General features: G+C 42.3%; 1 protein-coding gene across 1 annotated transcript in view; it reads right to left on the bottom strand.

Moving 5' to 3' along the window:
- The window catches only part of nudt4a (nudix (nucleoside diphosphate linked moiety X)-type motif 4a), a 62,053-nt gene that overhangs the window by 5,904 nt on the left and 40,051 nt on the right, over positions 1-16,098 (bottom strand). The window contains exons 3-4 of the mRNA XM_072241374.1: positions 10,362-10,406; positions 7,318-7,402 (exon numbers count right to left, since the gene is read on the bottom strand). Of these exons, the coding sequence (XP_072097475.1) occupies positions 7,318-7,402; positions 10,362-10,406 (130 nt within the window). The remainder of the gene's footprint in view (positions 1-7,317; positions 7,403-10,361; positions 10,407-16,098) is intronic.

Below are 16,098 nucleotides of genomic sequence, written 5' to 3'. Positions count from 1 at the left end.
AGGGCAATCTGTCCTTCCAGGGCACCAAAGCCCAAAACAGAGTGCAGCGATGGGTTTGACACACAATGAGAACCACTGATAGGAATGCCGGGAGATAGTCCAGCTCCTGGTCTTCACGTGTGGCTTAGTTACTAAGCCCAGCAGAACTGTTTCTACTGACAGTAGGGGCAAAGGTGGGGTAATGGTGCCTTAAAACCAGTCACTATGGGCAGATGGGGCTCATCAGTCATGGTTGACAGCTCATCTAGAAGGAAAACTGATTTCAAATCTCCACTGCCTTGTGGTTATGCCCACTCACAGGGGAGGCTTCAGGAGTAAACCCTGAGGAAAACTCTGGAGCTCGAGTCCCTAAGGATGTCCTATGCTGAGTTCAACACTAACTGGCAACTCCTGCAAGGCTACTGGTGCCAAACTGCCGTTCCTTTGGATTCATCAGCTGTGTGGAGAGGGGGAGTCTGCTACACAGGAACAGCCTGCTCTCCGTATTGTACTGCCCTGGCTTGTGCATGTAGACAGCCAGGATGCAATATCCTGACCAATGGAGGGCCTTAAATTGCCACGGCTCATTTGCTCAGTCATGTGAGAAGCAATTAGCTAAATATTGTCCTTAATTCAAATCTAACATCTTACTCTAAGTGGTTACATCCCTAAATAGTCAGAGTTCTCATAACTCTTATAGCAACTAAAAGCAGGAAAGTCAACAAACAAAATTGGCACACAACAGGGAGGTGTCAAACTGATTAATTCAATTTGTCTCCATTCCCAAACCCACCAAATTCCACGGTTACCCTGACTACACCTTTTCCCACCCTGTCACTTGCAGTTCCTTCGTCCCTACTGCATCTACTACAAATTTCTGGCAAGAGAGCATCAATGACCAATGGTGACATCTTGCAGACAGCTTACAAAACTGCTGGATACCCTTTCTAAATTACTACTGATCTGGGATAGACTGTAGCCTATTATATCCCCCTAAATGTATTTTTGGGCCAACTGAATGATCTAGCATTTCTGTGATCTCCTGGGGGATTTGGGATGGAGTCAGCTATAGCTGTCGCTGTGGGGCGTACACTGCGCTGATTCCCAGTGGTGGAATAAGAACCTGTGGTTGGCTCCATTACTCCATACCAATTAAAGCAATAAGCAAGATTTTTCTTTTTAACTCAATGCGGACTAGAATGAGTGTCCAATGCCTTCTGCCTGCGTCTGACCAGTCTCCTCCTCACTGCTACCGGTGAAGGTGCAGCAGTCCTGTGTCCCATGCTGTGGTTGCCTCGGTGGCTCAAGGCTGTGGAGTCACTTTTGGCTGCAGTTTGATGTTCAACATCCTCAGCATGGAACATGTTTGACTATTTGCAGGATTCAATCGTGGTGTTGCAGCATGCAGCTGGATCTGTGACTGCGATTTGAACCCACCAACACAGTGCTGAACTGACTGACCCGGTGCTGGTGGCTGTGGCCATGGGCTTCTGTACTGGCTTTCCTCGCCCCAGTGACTCATGATTGTGGACTCGCATATGGGGACTCTATGGTTCGATGTTTAAAGATTTGTTTGTTTGCTTTTTGCTGTTTGTGTGATTTGTTCTTTTCTTTAAATGGGTGCTATTGTGTTTCTTTGTTTTGTGGCTGCCTGCAAGACAACCAATCTCAAGATTGTATGCTGTATACATATTTTGATAATAAATGTACTTCAAATGGCTCTCCATTCCAGGGCATCCAAGATATCCTTTATTCCAGTAAATAGGGTTGTCTGTTTCCCTTCCCCCTCAACCCCCCACCAATGCAGTTCTGAAATATTTCCCAAACTCTGCCTTCACCAAATTCCCTCCTGACACAATGGGATAGGAGTCCCCTGGTCCTCACTGGTTTCCGCATCCAACACGTTCTCTGCGACTTGTCATCTCCAATGGGATCCCACCACTGGACTCCTCTTCCTCTCTCATTCCCACTTTCTCCAGGGATCACTTTCACTGACTCCCTTGTCCACATGTTCTTCCCCACTGACCTACCTGGCATTTAGGGGTAACACCTGTGACAAGTGCTACACCTGCTCTTACACCTACTGCTGGTCTTCACTGTGCCAAGGGACTCCAGCAGCTCCAATGCCATAAAACCACAAGACACAGGAGCACAATTAGGACATTCGGCCCATCAAGTCTGCTCCATCCTTTCATCATGTCTGATCCATTCTCCTGTCTTCTCACCATATCCTAACCTGCAGCCTCTCTGCTTCAACACTACTGGCCCCGCCACCCATCTTCATATCATCTGCAAACTTGACTACAAAGCCATCAGCATAAAAAGAAAGTGGTCACAACACAGACCCAGTCACCCCTTTGCCTCCTGCCCATCAGCAACTGCTTTATCCATGCTACAATCTTTCCTACAGCTTCAAGTGCAGCACCTTGTCAAAAGCCTTCTGAAAATCCAAATGCACAACATGGGCCATCAATTCTCCTGCTTGCTAAAGAATTCTAACAGACTTGTCAGGCAAGATTTTCCCTGAGCAAACCATGCTGCCTATTTTATCGTGTACCTCTAAGTACACCAAAACCTCATTCTTAATAGTGGACCCCAACATCTTCCCAACCACTACAACTCCCTTACTTCTGCCTCCATCTCTTCTTGAAGAGTAGTGTGACATTTGCAATGTTCCAGTCCTCTGGAAAAATGCCAGAATCCATTGATCTTTGAAAGATCATTGCTAATGCTTCCACGATCACTTCAGCTACCTCTTTTAGAACCCTGGGGTGTGGTCCATCAGGTCCAGGTGACTAAGCTACCCTCAAACCTTTGTTTTCCAAGCACCATCTCCCTAGTAACAGCAACTACACTCACTTCTGCCCCTCGACACTCTCGAACTTCTGGCACACTACTAGCATCTTCCATAGTGAAAACTGATGACAAATATTTATTCAGCTCAATCACCATTACTATCTCTCCAGTGTCATTCTGCAGCTATCCAATATCTACTCTCACCTCATTCATCTATCTGAAAATAATTTTGGTGTCAGTTTTATTATTAGCTAGCTTACCTTCACATTTCATCTCTCCCCCCCCCCATGGCTTCCTTTTTTTTTTTTTATATAAAGTGGCCCTCTGTTGGTTTTTAAAAGCTTCCCAACGTTCCAATTTCCTACTAATTTTTGTGCTACTATATGCCCTCTTTTGCTTCGACTTCCTTTGTCAACCACGTAATACTGATACATCTGACTTTAGTTTCTCCCTCTCATACTGCAAGGTGAATTCTATCATATTACAACCACTGTTTCCCAATCGTCCCATTAACCTTAAGCTTCCTAATCACATCCAGTTCATTACATAACACCCAATTCAACTGATGATTCCCTAGTGGGCTCACTACAGGCTGCTTCAAAAAGCCATCTCAGAGGCTTGGGATCCAGCATCAACTTGATTTTGCCCAGTCTGCAGATTGAAAACCCCATGACTAATATAACATTACTTTTTTTGATCATCTCCTGCTATAATCTGTAGGCCACATCCTGCCTTCTGTTTGGAGGCCTGTAAGTAACTCCCATCAGGGTCTTCTTGCTCTCTACCCACAAGAATTCTACATCTTCTGATCCCATGTCACCACTTTCTAAAGGATTTGATTTCATTTTTTACTAGCAGAGCCACTCTTTCTCCTCTGCCTACCTTGTCTTTTGATAAAATGTGTATCCTTGGATGGTAAACTCGCAACTACAGTCACCTTTGAGCCACGACTCCATGAAACCCACAATGTTATACCTACCAATCGTCAACTGCACAAGATCATCTACCTTATTTCGTATACTGTGTGCATTCATATACAACATGTTCAGTCCTGTATTTGTGACCTTTCCCAATATTGTATTCCTTTTACATTGCAACCTATCCGACTGACTGGGACCCCATCACCTGCTTGTCCTTCTTGACTATACACTACCTCGGCTTGTAAACTATCATTCTGGTTCCAGTCCCCCTGAAATACATCAGATTTCTGTTTTGTTTTTTTTCCCCCCAGAAGTCACGTGAAATGTGACTCCAGGGAGCAGATGATCCAGACGAACAGCAAAGGTAAGGAAATTTAGTTTTGCAATGAGAATCACTCTTTCCCTGCTCCATAGCTATGTTAATTAGGAGAAAGCAAGTGGATTCAAAGGAAGGACAATTTGCTGTGTTGTGGAGGAGGGTTGGGGCTCTGAAGAACACACGCAGAGCCTGCAGATTTTTCCTCATGTGGGATGGAGGTGTAATGGGACTGAACATTATGATGAAAACTAGATCAGGGAATTTGAAATTGTCAGACTGGTAGAGGGAAGTGGGAAGGGACTAAAACATGGAAGATGGGATTGAGTGAAGTTAGGAAGAAATAAGATTGTTGGGCAAGAACTAGCTGAGACAGTCTTGTTTGTGGATCTTGTGTAGGAAGTAGAAGCGGTCAGTGCAGGGTTGGAGCACCAAGACTGAACCTGAAACTTCTGGCCTGATTAGGTTTGCTCTGAAACACTGAGTGGTCTCCTTGATTGACTGAATTCTTCCAAGATCTATGTTCTCATTTTGCTGGGAGTATGATTCAAGGATTAATTTCTGAAGATAAAAAAGTCACCAAAGTATAAAAGCTTGGAGCTGGGAGCAGCAAAGTCCAACTAATTTGCTCCCACACTGACAATTACATTTTATTTAATGGTCACAAGCAGGGATTGAACAATATTAATTGCCTTTAAGCACCAGAGGTTTCATTCTTTTGACTAGACAACATTAATGTCGCATAGGTGGTCTGCTGAGGTATCAAGCTACAAGTCTGAATTGTTTCTCGTTGTACATTGGTACAACCTACTATTAAAGTATTTGGAATGGAACCGTGCAGTTAATCAAGCCACTCGAATTCAGCCCTCGCAGTGGAGGGAAGGGGTCATTGATGATGCAGCTGGAGACTACTGGGTTAAGTGACTCTTCCAGTGGGGCTCTTATGCTACATGCAGCTGGCAAATTAAAAACTCAGAATAAAACTAACCCATGAAATCAATAATCTCCCATTAGTGTCTTTGGACATTATGCTCATTATCACTGCTAAATTCATATCATGTCAAATCCTGTTTTAATTAAATCCCTATAAGAAGGACTTCTGAGTGCTGTTGAATCACCTTAATTTCAAGATCCACTTGGGATTGCAGAATGCACTCCAACAACAGCCTCTCCGGGAATTCACTTTACAAGGCTGTGCAAGCAAAGAGAATTTCATCTCAAGTACATTTTTCCAACAGCAATTATATTAGTTTTTAACTCTTCCTCCTTTTAACTTCTAAATAAGCACGTCTAGTATGGGTAGAAAAATGCTAATGGGGTAGTCAGCAGCAATAATTCACAAGCAGGAAACCACGAAATATATGCTTTCCAACCCAAAAGAGGAATTCATTTCAATGTTAGGAGGGAGATGGTAGAAAGGGAAAAGCTGATGACTACATCAATACATTTGCTACCTGATAACTCAATCCAGTTATTACATAGGGTTCTATCATACCAGAGGCAGTACCTTCAAAACAGTGTCAGTGCACTGTTTTTTTTTTAAAAGAAGCTCAGATAAGAATTCGCAAGAGAATTCCAGGGTTCATCCAGTATTCATTGCTAGTTTGAGGAGATTTCATATGTCAAAGACACTTGCAACTTTCTACAAATATATGCTGGACAGCATTCTGACTAGTTGTATCACAGCCTGTTATGGGGTCTCCACATGGCCATAGACATGGGAGCAAAACAAAGCCATTCAGTCCATTGAGTTTGCTCTGCCTTTCCATTATTGCTGATTTACCATCTCTTTCAACCTCATTCTCCTGCTTTCTTCCCATAACCTTTGACATTCACTAAAGAACTACCTATCAATCTTCACTTTAAATATACCCAATCACTTGGCCTCCACAGCCATCTGTGGCAACAAATTTTAGATTCATCACCCTATTGCTATATATAAAAAATCCTCCTAATCTCTGTTCTAGAGGGACATCCTTTTCTGAGAATGTGCCCTCTGGTCCTAGACTTCCTCCACTATAGGAAACATTCTGTCCACATTCACTGTCTAGGCCCTTCAATATTCCAATCGGTTTCTCTCTCCCCACCCCCCCCCCCAAACTCTTCTGAGCTCTCAGCAGGTACAACCCCAAGCAATCAAATGACTGAGATTCCCCCCCCCCCCCCCCCCGCCAACCCCCAAACCTCTTCATTTCCAGAATCATTCTTGTAAACCTGCTCTGGACCCTTTCCAATGCCAGCACAGCCCTTCTTAGATAAAAGGATTCACAACTTGCATTTGCCGTCATTACTACTCACTCATCCTGCTAATTAACCTTTAAAGAATCCTGCACATGGTCTCCCAAGTTGATTTCCCCATATAGAAAATAGTCTACACCTTCATTCCTTCTACCTCCAATGTACACAATGGCAAGAGGTTGCAGACGATAAGCTCTGCCAGCTCCTTCATGGGGACATCGCTCCCAATCAAGGCATCTTTAAGAAACTATGCAATGGGAAGGTGGCATCCATTTTTAAGAAGCCTCACCATTGCAGACATACACCTTTCCTGTTAATACCATCAGGGAGGAGGTAAAGAGCCTGATGATCCATATTCACCAACTTAGGAACAGTTTCTTCCCCACTGCCATCGGGTTTCTGAACAACCCATGAACACTACACTATTTGGAACTTGAGATTCCATCTTTGCACTGTACTGTTGCTGCAACACCAGTTCACACCTTATGTCAGTGATAACAAATCAGATTTTACTATTTACAATAGGGCACGGAGTAGGTCCCGTCAACCCCGCAACCCCAAATAACTCTAATCTAATCACAGGACAATTTGCAATGACTAATTAACCTACCTGCTAGGTCTTTAGACTGTGGGAGGGAACCGGAACACCCATCCCATAGAAGGAAATAGAGATTCTTTATGGAATGGCACCAGAAGTGAACTTTGAACTCTAGAACACCCAGAGCTGTAGTAGCACCACACTAATCACTATGCCACCATGGCACATTCTATGATTCAATGGCCTTCTCTGACCAATTCCCCAACACCACTGACCCTCCAACAGAGACGACCATGGTGATTACTGAATTTGAATTCAAAAGCTTTCTGGTCCAAATTGCACATGCACTTCTACTGAAAGCTCAGGCGACAGCACCACCTGTCACAGGAATAATGACAATGCAATTCAAAAAACTCCAACAAGTTACTTAGAAGTGGTTTGCATAAGGCTTGGGAGGTATAATAACCAGTGGGAACTTAGATCATGGATCTGTATCATCAAGAGCAATAATGAATATATTTTAAACTTACCAATATTAACTGAATCCTCCCAATCCTCTAAAATTTCTGTCACTATGAGGATATATACGTAGGTTCTGTGCTTTCTGTCTCTATTCTATTGGGGGGAAAAAAAATAGTATTACGAAAGCAACAGTGCAGAATATACACAGTTCAAGTCAGAAGTTCACATACACCTTAGCCAAATACATTTAAACTCGGTTTTTCCACAATTCCCAACATTTAATCCTAGAAAATATTCCCTGCCTTAGGTCAGTTAGGATCACTATTTTAAGAATGTGAAATGTCAGAATAGAGAGAATGATTTATTTCAGCTTTTATCTCTGTCATCACTTTCCCTGTGGGTCAGAAGTTTACATACACTTTGTTAGTATTTGGTAGCACTGCCTTTAAATTGTTTAACTTAGGTCAAATGTTTTGGGTAGCCTTCCACAAGCTTCTCACAGTAAGTTGCTGGAATTTTGTTCCATTCCTCCAGACAGAACTGGTGTAACTGAGTCAGGCTTGTAGGCCTCCTTGATCACACATGATTTTTCAGTTCTGCCCACAAATTTTCTATCGGATTGAGGTCAGGGCTTTGTGATGGCCACTCCAATACCTTGACTTTGTTGTCCTTAAACAACTTTACTACAACTTTGGAGATATGCTTGTGGTCATTGTCCATTTGGAAGACCCATTTGCGACCGAGCTTTAACTTCCTGGCCGATGTCTTGAGATGTTGCTTCAATATACCCACATCATTTTCCTTCCTCATGATGCCATCTGTTTTGTGAAGTGCACCAGTCCCTCCTGCAGCAAAGCACCCCCACAACATGATGCTACCACCCCCATGCTTCACAGTTGGGATGGTGTTCTTCAGCTTGCAAGCCTCGCCCTTTTTCCTCCAAACATAACGATGGTCATTATGGCCAAACAGTTCAATTTTGTTTCATCAGTCCGGAGGACATTTCTCTGAAAAGTAAGATCTCTGTCCCCAAGTGTACTTGCAAACTGTAGTCTGGCTTTTTTATAGTGGTTTTGGAGCAGTGGCTTCTTCCTTGCTGAGCAGCCTTTCAGGTTATGTCGATATAGGACTCGTTTTACTGTGGATATAGATACTTGTCTACCTGTTTCCTCCAGCATCTTCACAAGGTCCTTTGCTGTTGTTCTGGGATTGATTTGCACTTTTCACACCAAAGTACGTTCATCTCTAGGAGACAGAATGCGTCTCCTTCCTGAGCAGTATGACGGCTGCGTGGTCTCATGGTGTTTATACTTGTGTACTACTGTTTGTACAGATGGACATGGTACCTTCAGGCGTTTGGAAATTGCTCCCAAGGATGAACCAGACCTGTGGAGGTCCACAATTTTTTTCCCCCCCGAGGTCTTGGCTGATTTCTTTTGATTTTGTTTGTAAACCTCTGACCCACTGGAATTGTGATATAGCCAATTAAAATCTGTCTGTAAACAATTGTTGGAAAAATTACTCGTGTCATGCACAAAGTAGATGTCCTCAACATCTTGCCAAAACTAAAGTTTGCTAATATGAAATCTGTGAGTGGTTAAACAATGAGTTTTAATGACTTCAATCTAAGTGTATGTAAACTTCTGACTTCAACTGTAGATCATTAAATAGCCAAACCCTGGCAGATGTTCTGTGCATTTGATTTCCAATCACTGAATATGCATCCTATGATCATATCACGACATCTTGCAGAACTGATCTCAATAAGGAGTAGGGACGAGGAAGGAGGTAGGAAAGGAGGGAAGGCAGATGGAGCAATAATCATCCATGCAATTTTCCACATATGCCATTTTAACCTCGACACGCCTCATTGTGAGATCTGCCCCACAGTTCACATCACCACAATCACGGCTAATAACAGCCAAATTATTTGTACAGTTGCCCAGACCTATGATGCAGAGTGCAGAAATGTCTACTATGAGAAGAATGAGAGGAAACATTTTAAGGTGACTGCAGGAGTATGGGCAGGGGGTGGTAGGGGAGAAAAGGGGGAAAGAGGGAAAGAGGGGGGTGGAATGTCAGAAGTATTTCTGTTTCATAAACAGCATGGTGAGTATGTGGAATGTCCTGCCAGGGTTGGTGGTAGAGTAGATACATTAGGAAGATTTAAGAAAGTCTTAACTAGGTACGTGGATGACAGAAAGACAGGGGGCTATAGAGGGAAGGGTTAAATTGATCTTGCAGCAGGTTAACAAGCTGGTATAATATTGAGGGCCAAAGATTCTATTACTGTGCTGTAGCATTATGTTGACTGTTTTTCTTGTATAAAATGGATACTAAATGTGGTTTCCACAATGTTGTTGTAAAATTCTATAAAGAACATGTACATCTCCTAAAGCTTTAAATTTTAAACAAAGAAATTCAAAGCGGACTAGAAACAGCAATGAAGTAAGAGCAGGAAGAAAGGGACAGTGACAGCAAAGGTTGCTGGATATGGCAGAATGATAGCTAGATGACAACGGACACCCTGACTTCTAAAACACAAGGTATCAGTAAACTTTAGTATTGATTCTAGGAGCGGGAAAAAGTGCCAGAGTTGTAGCAGGAAATTGAAAAAAAGATGCTGTGCTGGTCAGGGAAGTACATTTAGCTCAAATGTCAAAGCAAAGGAATGAATTATTTCACATTAGATGGAGTAACAAAAAATCAACAATGTACTAAAAGACAAAACGTCAAATGCCAGTAAAGCTACAAATAGGGTGATCAAAGAAAATAAAATACAGATGACTGACCAAAAGCAATGACTTTGTATTCAGCACACAATGCAAATACACTGCGGTTTCTGGTTGCTCATGTGCATTCAGAATGACGATAATGGAAATGACTGAAAGCTTCTCAAACTAAATGCAGGAGAGATTTGACAATACTGTGTAAAGTTTAATATTAAACTTTGTCAGGAAAGATTATTAAAAGTACAAGGTCACAAGACATATGTACAACTTATGAAAATAGTTGTCACAATTTGGGAATGCTTTACCACAGCAATGATGAATGTGTGGTTTAAAGGTTTCAGCAAATGATAAATTCAGGCACTGCAAAGTGACAAACTCACCTCAAATATCCCCAGTAATCTTCCTAACTTTCCCTTCACTCCAGCCTACACATTAAACAAAAAAAATGAATTATGCATAATACCACAAGCTCCCCATAAAATATACAAACCAGTTTGTATATAACACTCTGTATAGCATGACAGAGGACATATCTACAAAAAATATATACATTTTGCATTACCCGTTCAACCAGTTTGCTACATGCACTTGTTCAGGTGACTGAGTGGGATGCACATTAAACCAGCCTTAGTGTTTAAATTACTATGAGGAAATGAGATGGTATCAAAACTATTTGGAATTCCAGAAACGCAGACATGAGGGAATCTGCAGATGCTGGAAATCCAAGCAACACACATCAAAGTTGCTGGTGAACGCAGCAGGCCAGGCAGCATCTATAGGAAGAGGTACAGTCAACGGTTCGGGCCGAGACCCTTCGTCAAGACTAACTGAAAGAGAAGCATTTTAAAATTTACTACTGCAAAGCCTCTTCCAGTGATGCCTACACTACAGTTTAAATCTTCTCTTCGATGGGAGTTTAGTGAAACCCTCTCTCACTGCTCCCCATCTATAATTTCTTCAGCCCTTCAACTTTTCAACCACATTTTGCCAGCTCTTAGATCCATCCCTCCCCTCCTGTCTTCTCCTATCATTTAGGATCTCCCTCTCCCCCTTTCAAATCTCTTACTAGCTCTTCTTTCAGTTAGTCCTGACAAAGGGTCTCGGCCCAAAATGTCGACTGTACCTCTTCCTATAGATGCTGCCTGGCCTGCTGCGTTCACCAGCATTTTTTGTGTGTGGAATTTCAAAAGTCTCTGCAAGTGTGCACATTTTACAAGGTCAGAGTCTTGCTTCTGGATGTCCATAAGACCACGAGACATAGGAGCAGAATTAGGCCATTTGGCCCATCAAGTCTATTCTGCCATTCAATTATGGCTGATACCCCCCCCTTCTGACTCCCTGGCCTCCCCCTCCCCCCCCCAAGACCTTTGATGCTGTGGCCAATCAAGAACTTACCAATCTCTGTATTAAATATACCCAACAACCTGGCCTTCACAGCTGACTGTGATAACAAATTCACCACCCTCTAACTAAAGAAATTTCTCCACACTTTTTTTTTAAATGGACGCCCCTCTATCCCAAAGCTGTGTCCTCTTGTCCTAGAGTCCCCCACCATGCGAAACATCTTTTCCAAATCCACTCTATCTAGGCCTTTCAACATTCGAAAGATTTCAATAAGATCCTCCCTCATCCTTCTAAATTCCAGTGAGTACAGGCCTGGAGCTATCAAATGTTCCTCATGCGATAACCTTTTCATTTCCAGAATACTTCTTGTGAACTTCCTCTGAACCCTCTTCAACGCCAGCACACCTCATCTTTGATAAGGAGCCCAAAACTGTTCACAGTACTCAAGGTGAGGCCTCACCACTGCTTTATAAAGTCTCAGCATCACATTCCTGCTCTTGTATTCTAGACCTCTTGAAATGAATGCCAACATTGTACTTGCCTTCCTCACCACAGACTTGACCTGCAAGTTAACTTTTAGGGTGTTCTGCACAAGGATTCCCAAGTCTCTTTGCATCTCAGATTTTTAGATTTTCTCTGTTTAGAAAATAGTCTGCACATTTATTTCTACTATCAAAGTGCATGACCACACATTTTCCAACATTGTATTTCATTTGTCACTTTCTTGCCCATTCTCCTAATCTGTCCAAGTCCTTCTACATCCTACCTGCTTCCTCAACACTACCTGCCCCTCCAGTTTTTGTATCATCTGCAAACTTGGCAACGAAGCCAACTATTCTACCATCTAAATCATTGGCATACAGCAACAACACTGCAGAACACTAGTCACTGGCAGCCAACCAGAAAAGTATCCTTTTATTCCCACTTGCTGCTTCCTACCAATCAGCCAATGGTCTAACCCATGTTAGTAACTTTTTTGTAATACGTTGAGCTTTTAACTTGGTAAGCAGCCTTGTGTAGCATCTTGTCAAAGGCCTTCTGAAAATCCAAATATACAACACTCACTGCATCCCCTTTACCCTATTTGTAATCTCCCTAAAGAATTCCAACCGGCTCATCAGGCAAGATTTTCCCTTAAAGAAACCATGCTGACTTTGTCCCATCTTGTTCCTTGTCACCAATACTCTATAACCTCATCCTTAACAACAGACTCCAACAGCTTCTCAACCAGAGGTCAGGCTAACCGGTCTACAATTTCTTTTCCTCCGCCTTCCTCCTTTCTGAAAGATATTTGCAGTTTTCCAGTTCTCCGGAATCAGAGTCCAATGATTCTTGAAAGATCATTTCTAATACCCCCACAATCGCTACCGCTAGCTCTTTCAGAACCCTAATATGCAGTTTATCTGGTGCATACCCTCAAGTCTTTCAGTTTTTTGAGCACCTATCGTTAATCAACTACAACTCCTTGGCACAAAAATAGAGGACAGTTCCACACTATAGACTTGCTTAGTACTGCTGTGCTCTTTGGAAATTGGTGGAATAATATACCACCAAGTTCCAACCTACTCTTAAATTCACAGGGACTATTTCTGACACTTCTCACTACTTTTTTTTTAAAAAACTGTTCATCTCAGAAGACAAACTATTCATTGTCATTTGCTACGAGACCATAATTTATAGGAACAGAATTAGGCCATTCAGTTCAAACCAAATGATAGAGCTAGAATTAGAGTTCCCTTTGCCCTTTCAGATCCTGTGCTTCTTGTACTTCTGCTCACAGCCTGCCTTACACCCCAGACAGAACAGAGATAGAGATCCCCTTGTCCTTGCTTTGCACCCCTAGAGCCGCCACATCCAGCAGATCATTCTGTCATTTCTGCAGTGAGGTCCCACCACCAGGCATCCCTTTCTACCTTATGCAAGGATCACTCCGTCCAATACTTTCTGGTCCACTCATCCATCCAAACCCACCTCCTCCCTTACCCTAGACATCTTCTACTCGCGTAGGTGTAAAACTTGTCTTTACTGCTCCTCCCTCACCACCATCCAGGGACCTCACCAATCCTTGCAGTGAGGCAAAGGTTCACATGCATCTCCGACCTTGTCTACTGCACATGGTACTCTAATTGTGACTCCCTCAATGTCGGTGATACCAAGTACGTTACACATCATACTTAGTCTGTAATGGTCCTCCTGAGATCCAGGTTTCAGACCATTTCTATTGCCACATTGATCTGTCCATCCTTGACCTTCTCTACTACCAAGATGAAGCCCAATGCAAAATGGGAGGAGCAATACTTTATATTCCACCTGTGTAGCCTGCAACCATTAGCATAAATACTCAGTTTTTAAATTTTGGGTAACCCCCAATTTTTACCCCTTCGGAGCCTCCTGCAGTCCTCACATTTCTTGTTCCTATTCTGCTCCTACACCTATCTTCATTCCCTTCCTCTTCACCTGCCCCCCCCCCAACCAGTTCTACCCAACTAGTTTACACACAGGTCTTGCCCCACATCCCATCTTGTTCCATCGTCATCACCTTTTATTTATTAGGATCTAGCATGGTCAGCTCATTCGAATAATGAAGCAGTCCAGCAGCAATTGATCCTATTGGTTCAAACTAGGTATGTCCACCTTCAAGTATCATCGACAGAAGCCCCTACCATTAACATTCCGACAGAACACACTTAACTGGAAAGCCATGCAAAGTGCTTTCAGCTATAAAGTCAAGTTGAGAGGTTGATATTCTGTGACAAATGACTCACCTCAGCTTCCCAAAGGCTTTCAATCAATCATCGAGAAAAAACATAAATACAGTCCGAGACAAGATACTCTCACCCGTGCAGTTTCCATTACGCTCAAGAAACTCAACACCATCAGGACAAAAGTAACATGCCTGATGAATAGAGTCCCAGCTCTCGTCCACCAGTACAGTCGCTGCAAGTGAACCATATGCAACTCAGCAACTTTGACAGTACTCCCAAACCTGAAACACTAATCTAGGAAGACTTGAACATTCCCTGGGCCTGTTGCCCCAGTCATACAGCATCCTCACTTGCAAATGTATTGCCCTTCCTTCAACACAGGGTTTGGCAGAGTGGATGTGGAGACAGCGCTTCCATGAACGGGATATTCTAGGATCCAACGGCAATGCCTCAGAATACAGGATGTCCTTTTAAAACTGGTCAGGAAGAATTTCTTGGCCTCCACAGCCGTCTGAAGACAGACCATAAGACATAGGAACAGAATGAGGCCATTCAGCCCTTCAGGTTTCTCTTTCAATCATTGCTAATTTGTCATCCCTCTCAACCCTGTTCTCTTGCTGTCTCCCATAAGCTTTGATGTGCTTACTATTCTCAAACCTATCAAACTCTGCTTTAAACATATCCAATAACTGGGTTTCTCTAGCCAGAGGGTGGTGAATCTGTGGATTTTGCTGCTACAGGATGATGTGGAGATTAAGAGAGTCACAACTAAATGGCAGAGCAGGCTCAATGGCCTGAACAACCTAATTTGGCTCATTTTCTTACAGAATTTTGGAATACTACGTTAGAGGGGCAATAAATGGTGATACCTACATCCCAAGAATATATAGGAAAAAAACTAATTTCAAAGATCTGAATAAAATGATGTCACAAGCTTGAAGGTGGCAGAATGGTCACAATTGTTCTAAGTAAACCTCTAAAAGCTACTACAGATTCACTACAATAATTTTATTGATACTAATATGTGGCACAGGAAGTCTTTTGGGACTATCAAATTCTTGCCAGCACGTTGGAAAGTTCAGTTAGGTTCAGTACCTTGTAGCAACTTAAAAAAGCATATCCTTTGGGCTCACTGTGAGCATAAAAAGGCATACTGCTTATGTGGCTCAAATATTATGTAAACTGAAAAGCTGAAAATCAAAATACACAACATACTCTTCACAATGCACTCCTGAGTAAACATGTTTGTAATATATACACAGAGATTTATATTTTTGTTGTACTATATTTTAATACAAAACAGAGAATACCAAAGGATTTAGTCAGTACTCTTCCTTTTTCCACTACCATTCTCCTTTTCATTCTAATACAATTCCCTCAAAATTCAGGATTACATTTCCATTGTACAATACAAAACCAGCTTGCTATTCAATCGAGTGATCCTGGTGATTAAGGCAGAAAACATCCTGACAAGTGCAAAGTGTTGCATGCTGGAAGGTCAAAAAAAGAGTACGACTATTAATACATTAAGCAGTGTTAATACTATTAATACACTAAGTGTTGATGAACAGGTGATTGGGGTACAAATCCATAGATCCCTAAAAATGGCAGCATTGGTAGACAAGGTGAAAAGGCATATGGGATGTTTGCATTCATTAGCTGTGGCAAAAATGTGAAATCAGACACTATTTTACAATGTTGATAAGGTCACAGCTGTAATATTGTGTACAGTTCTGATCAACTGCATGGAGAGCATTGCTTACTGGAACAGAAGCTGGGAAGAAACCAGACACAAATGTACAAAATTAAGGGAGAGTAAGATATATAGTAAGAATCCTTCTCACATGGTGGGATTGCCTGAACAATAGAAATTAAAAGATGGGTACAAAGGGTGATTTTCTCCCCACTCTGAGTGATTGGAATTTAGAACATGTTGCCAAGGATGATGGTTTAACATTTTAATTACAAGCATTTGAAAGGCCAAGGTACACAGACCAAGTGAGGGTACAATGGGATTCATACAAGTATCATGGTCATGGCAGGCTGAAGGGCCCATTCTGCAGTGTAC

This window comes from Mobula birostris, chromosome 23 (genome assembly GCF_030028105.1).
Source record: "Mobula birostris isolate sMobBir1 chromosome 23, sMobBir1.hap1, whole genome shotgun sequence".
NCBI classification, from domain to species: Eukaryota; Metazoa; Chordata; class Chondrichthyes; order Myliobatiformes; family Myliobatidae; genus Mobula; species Mobula birostris.
Note: the sequence above shows the minus strand (reverse complement) of the source record. Positions and strands in the feature narration are given on the sequence as shown.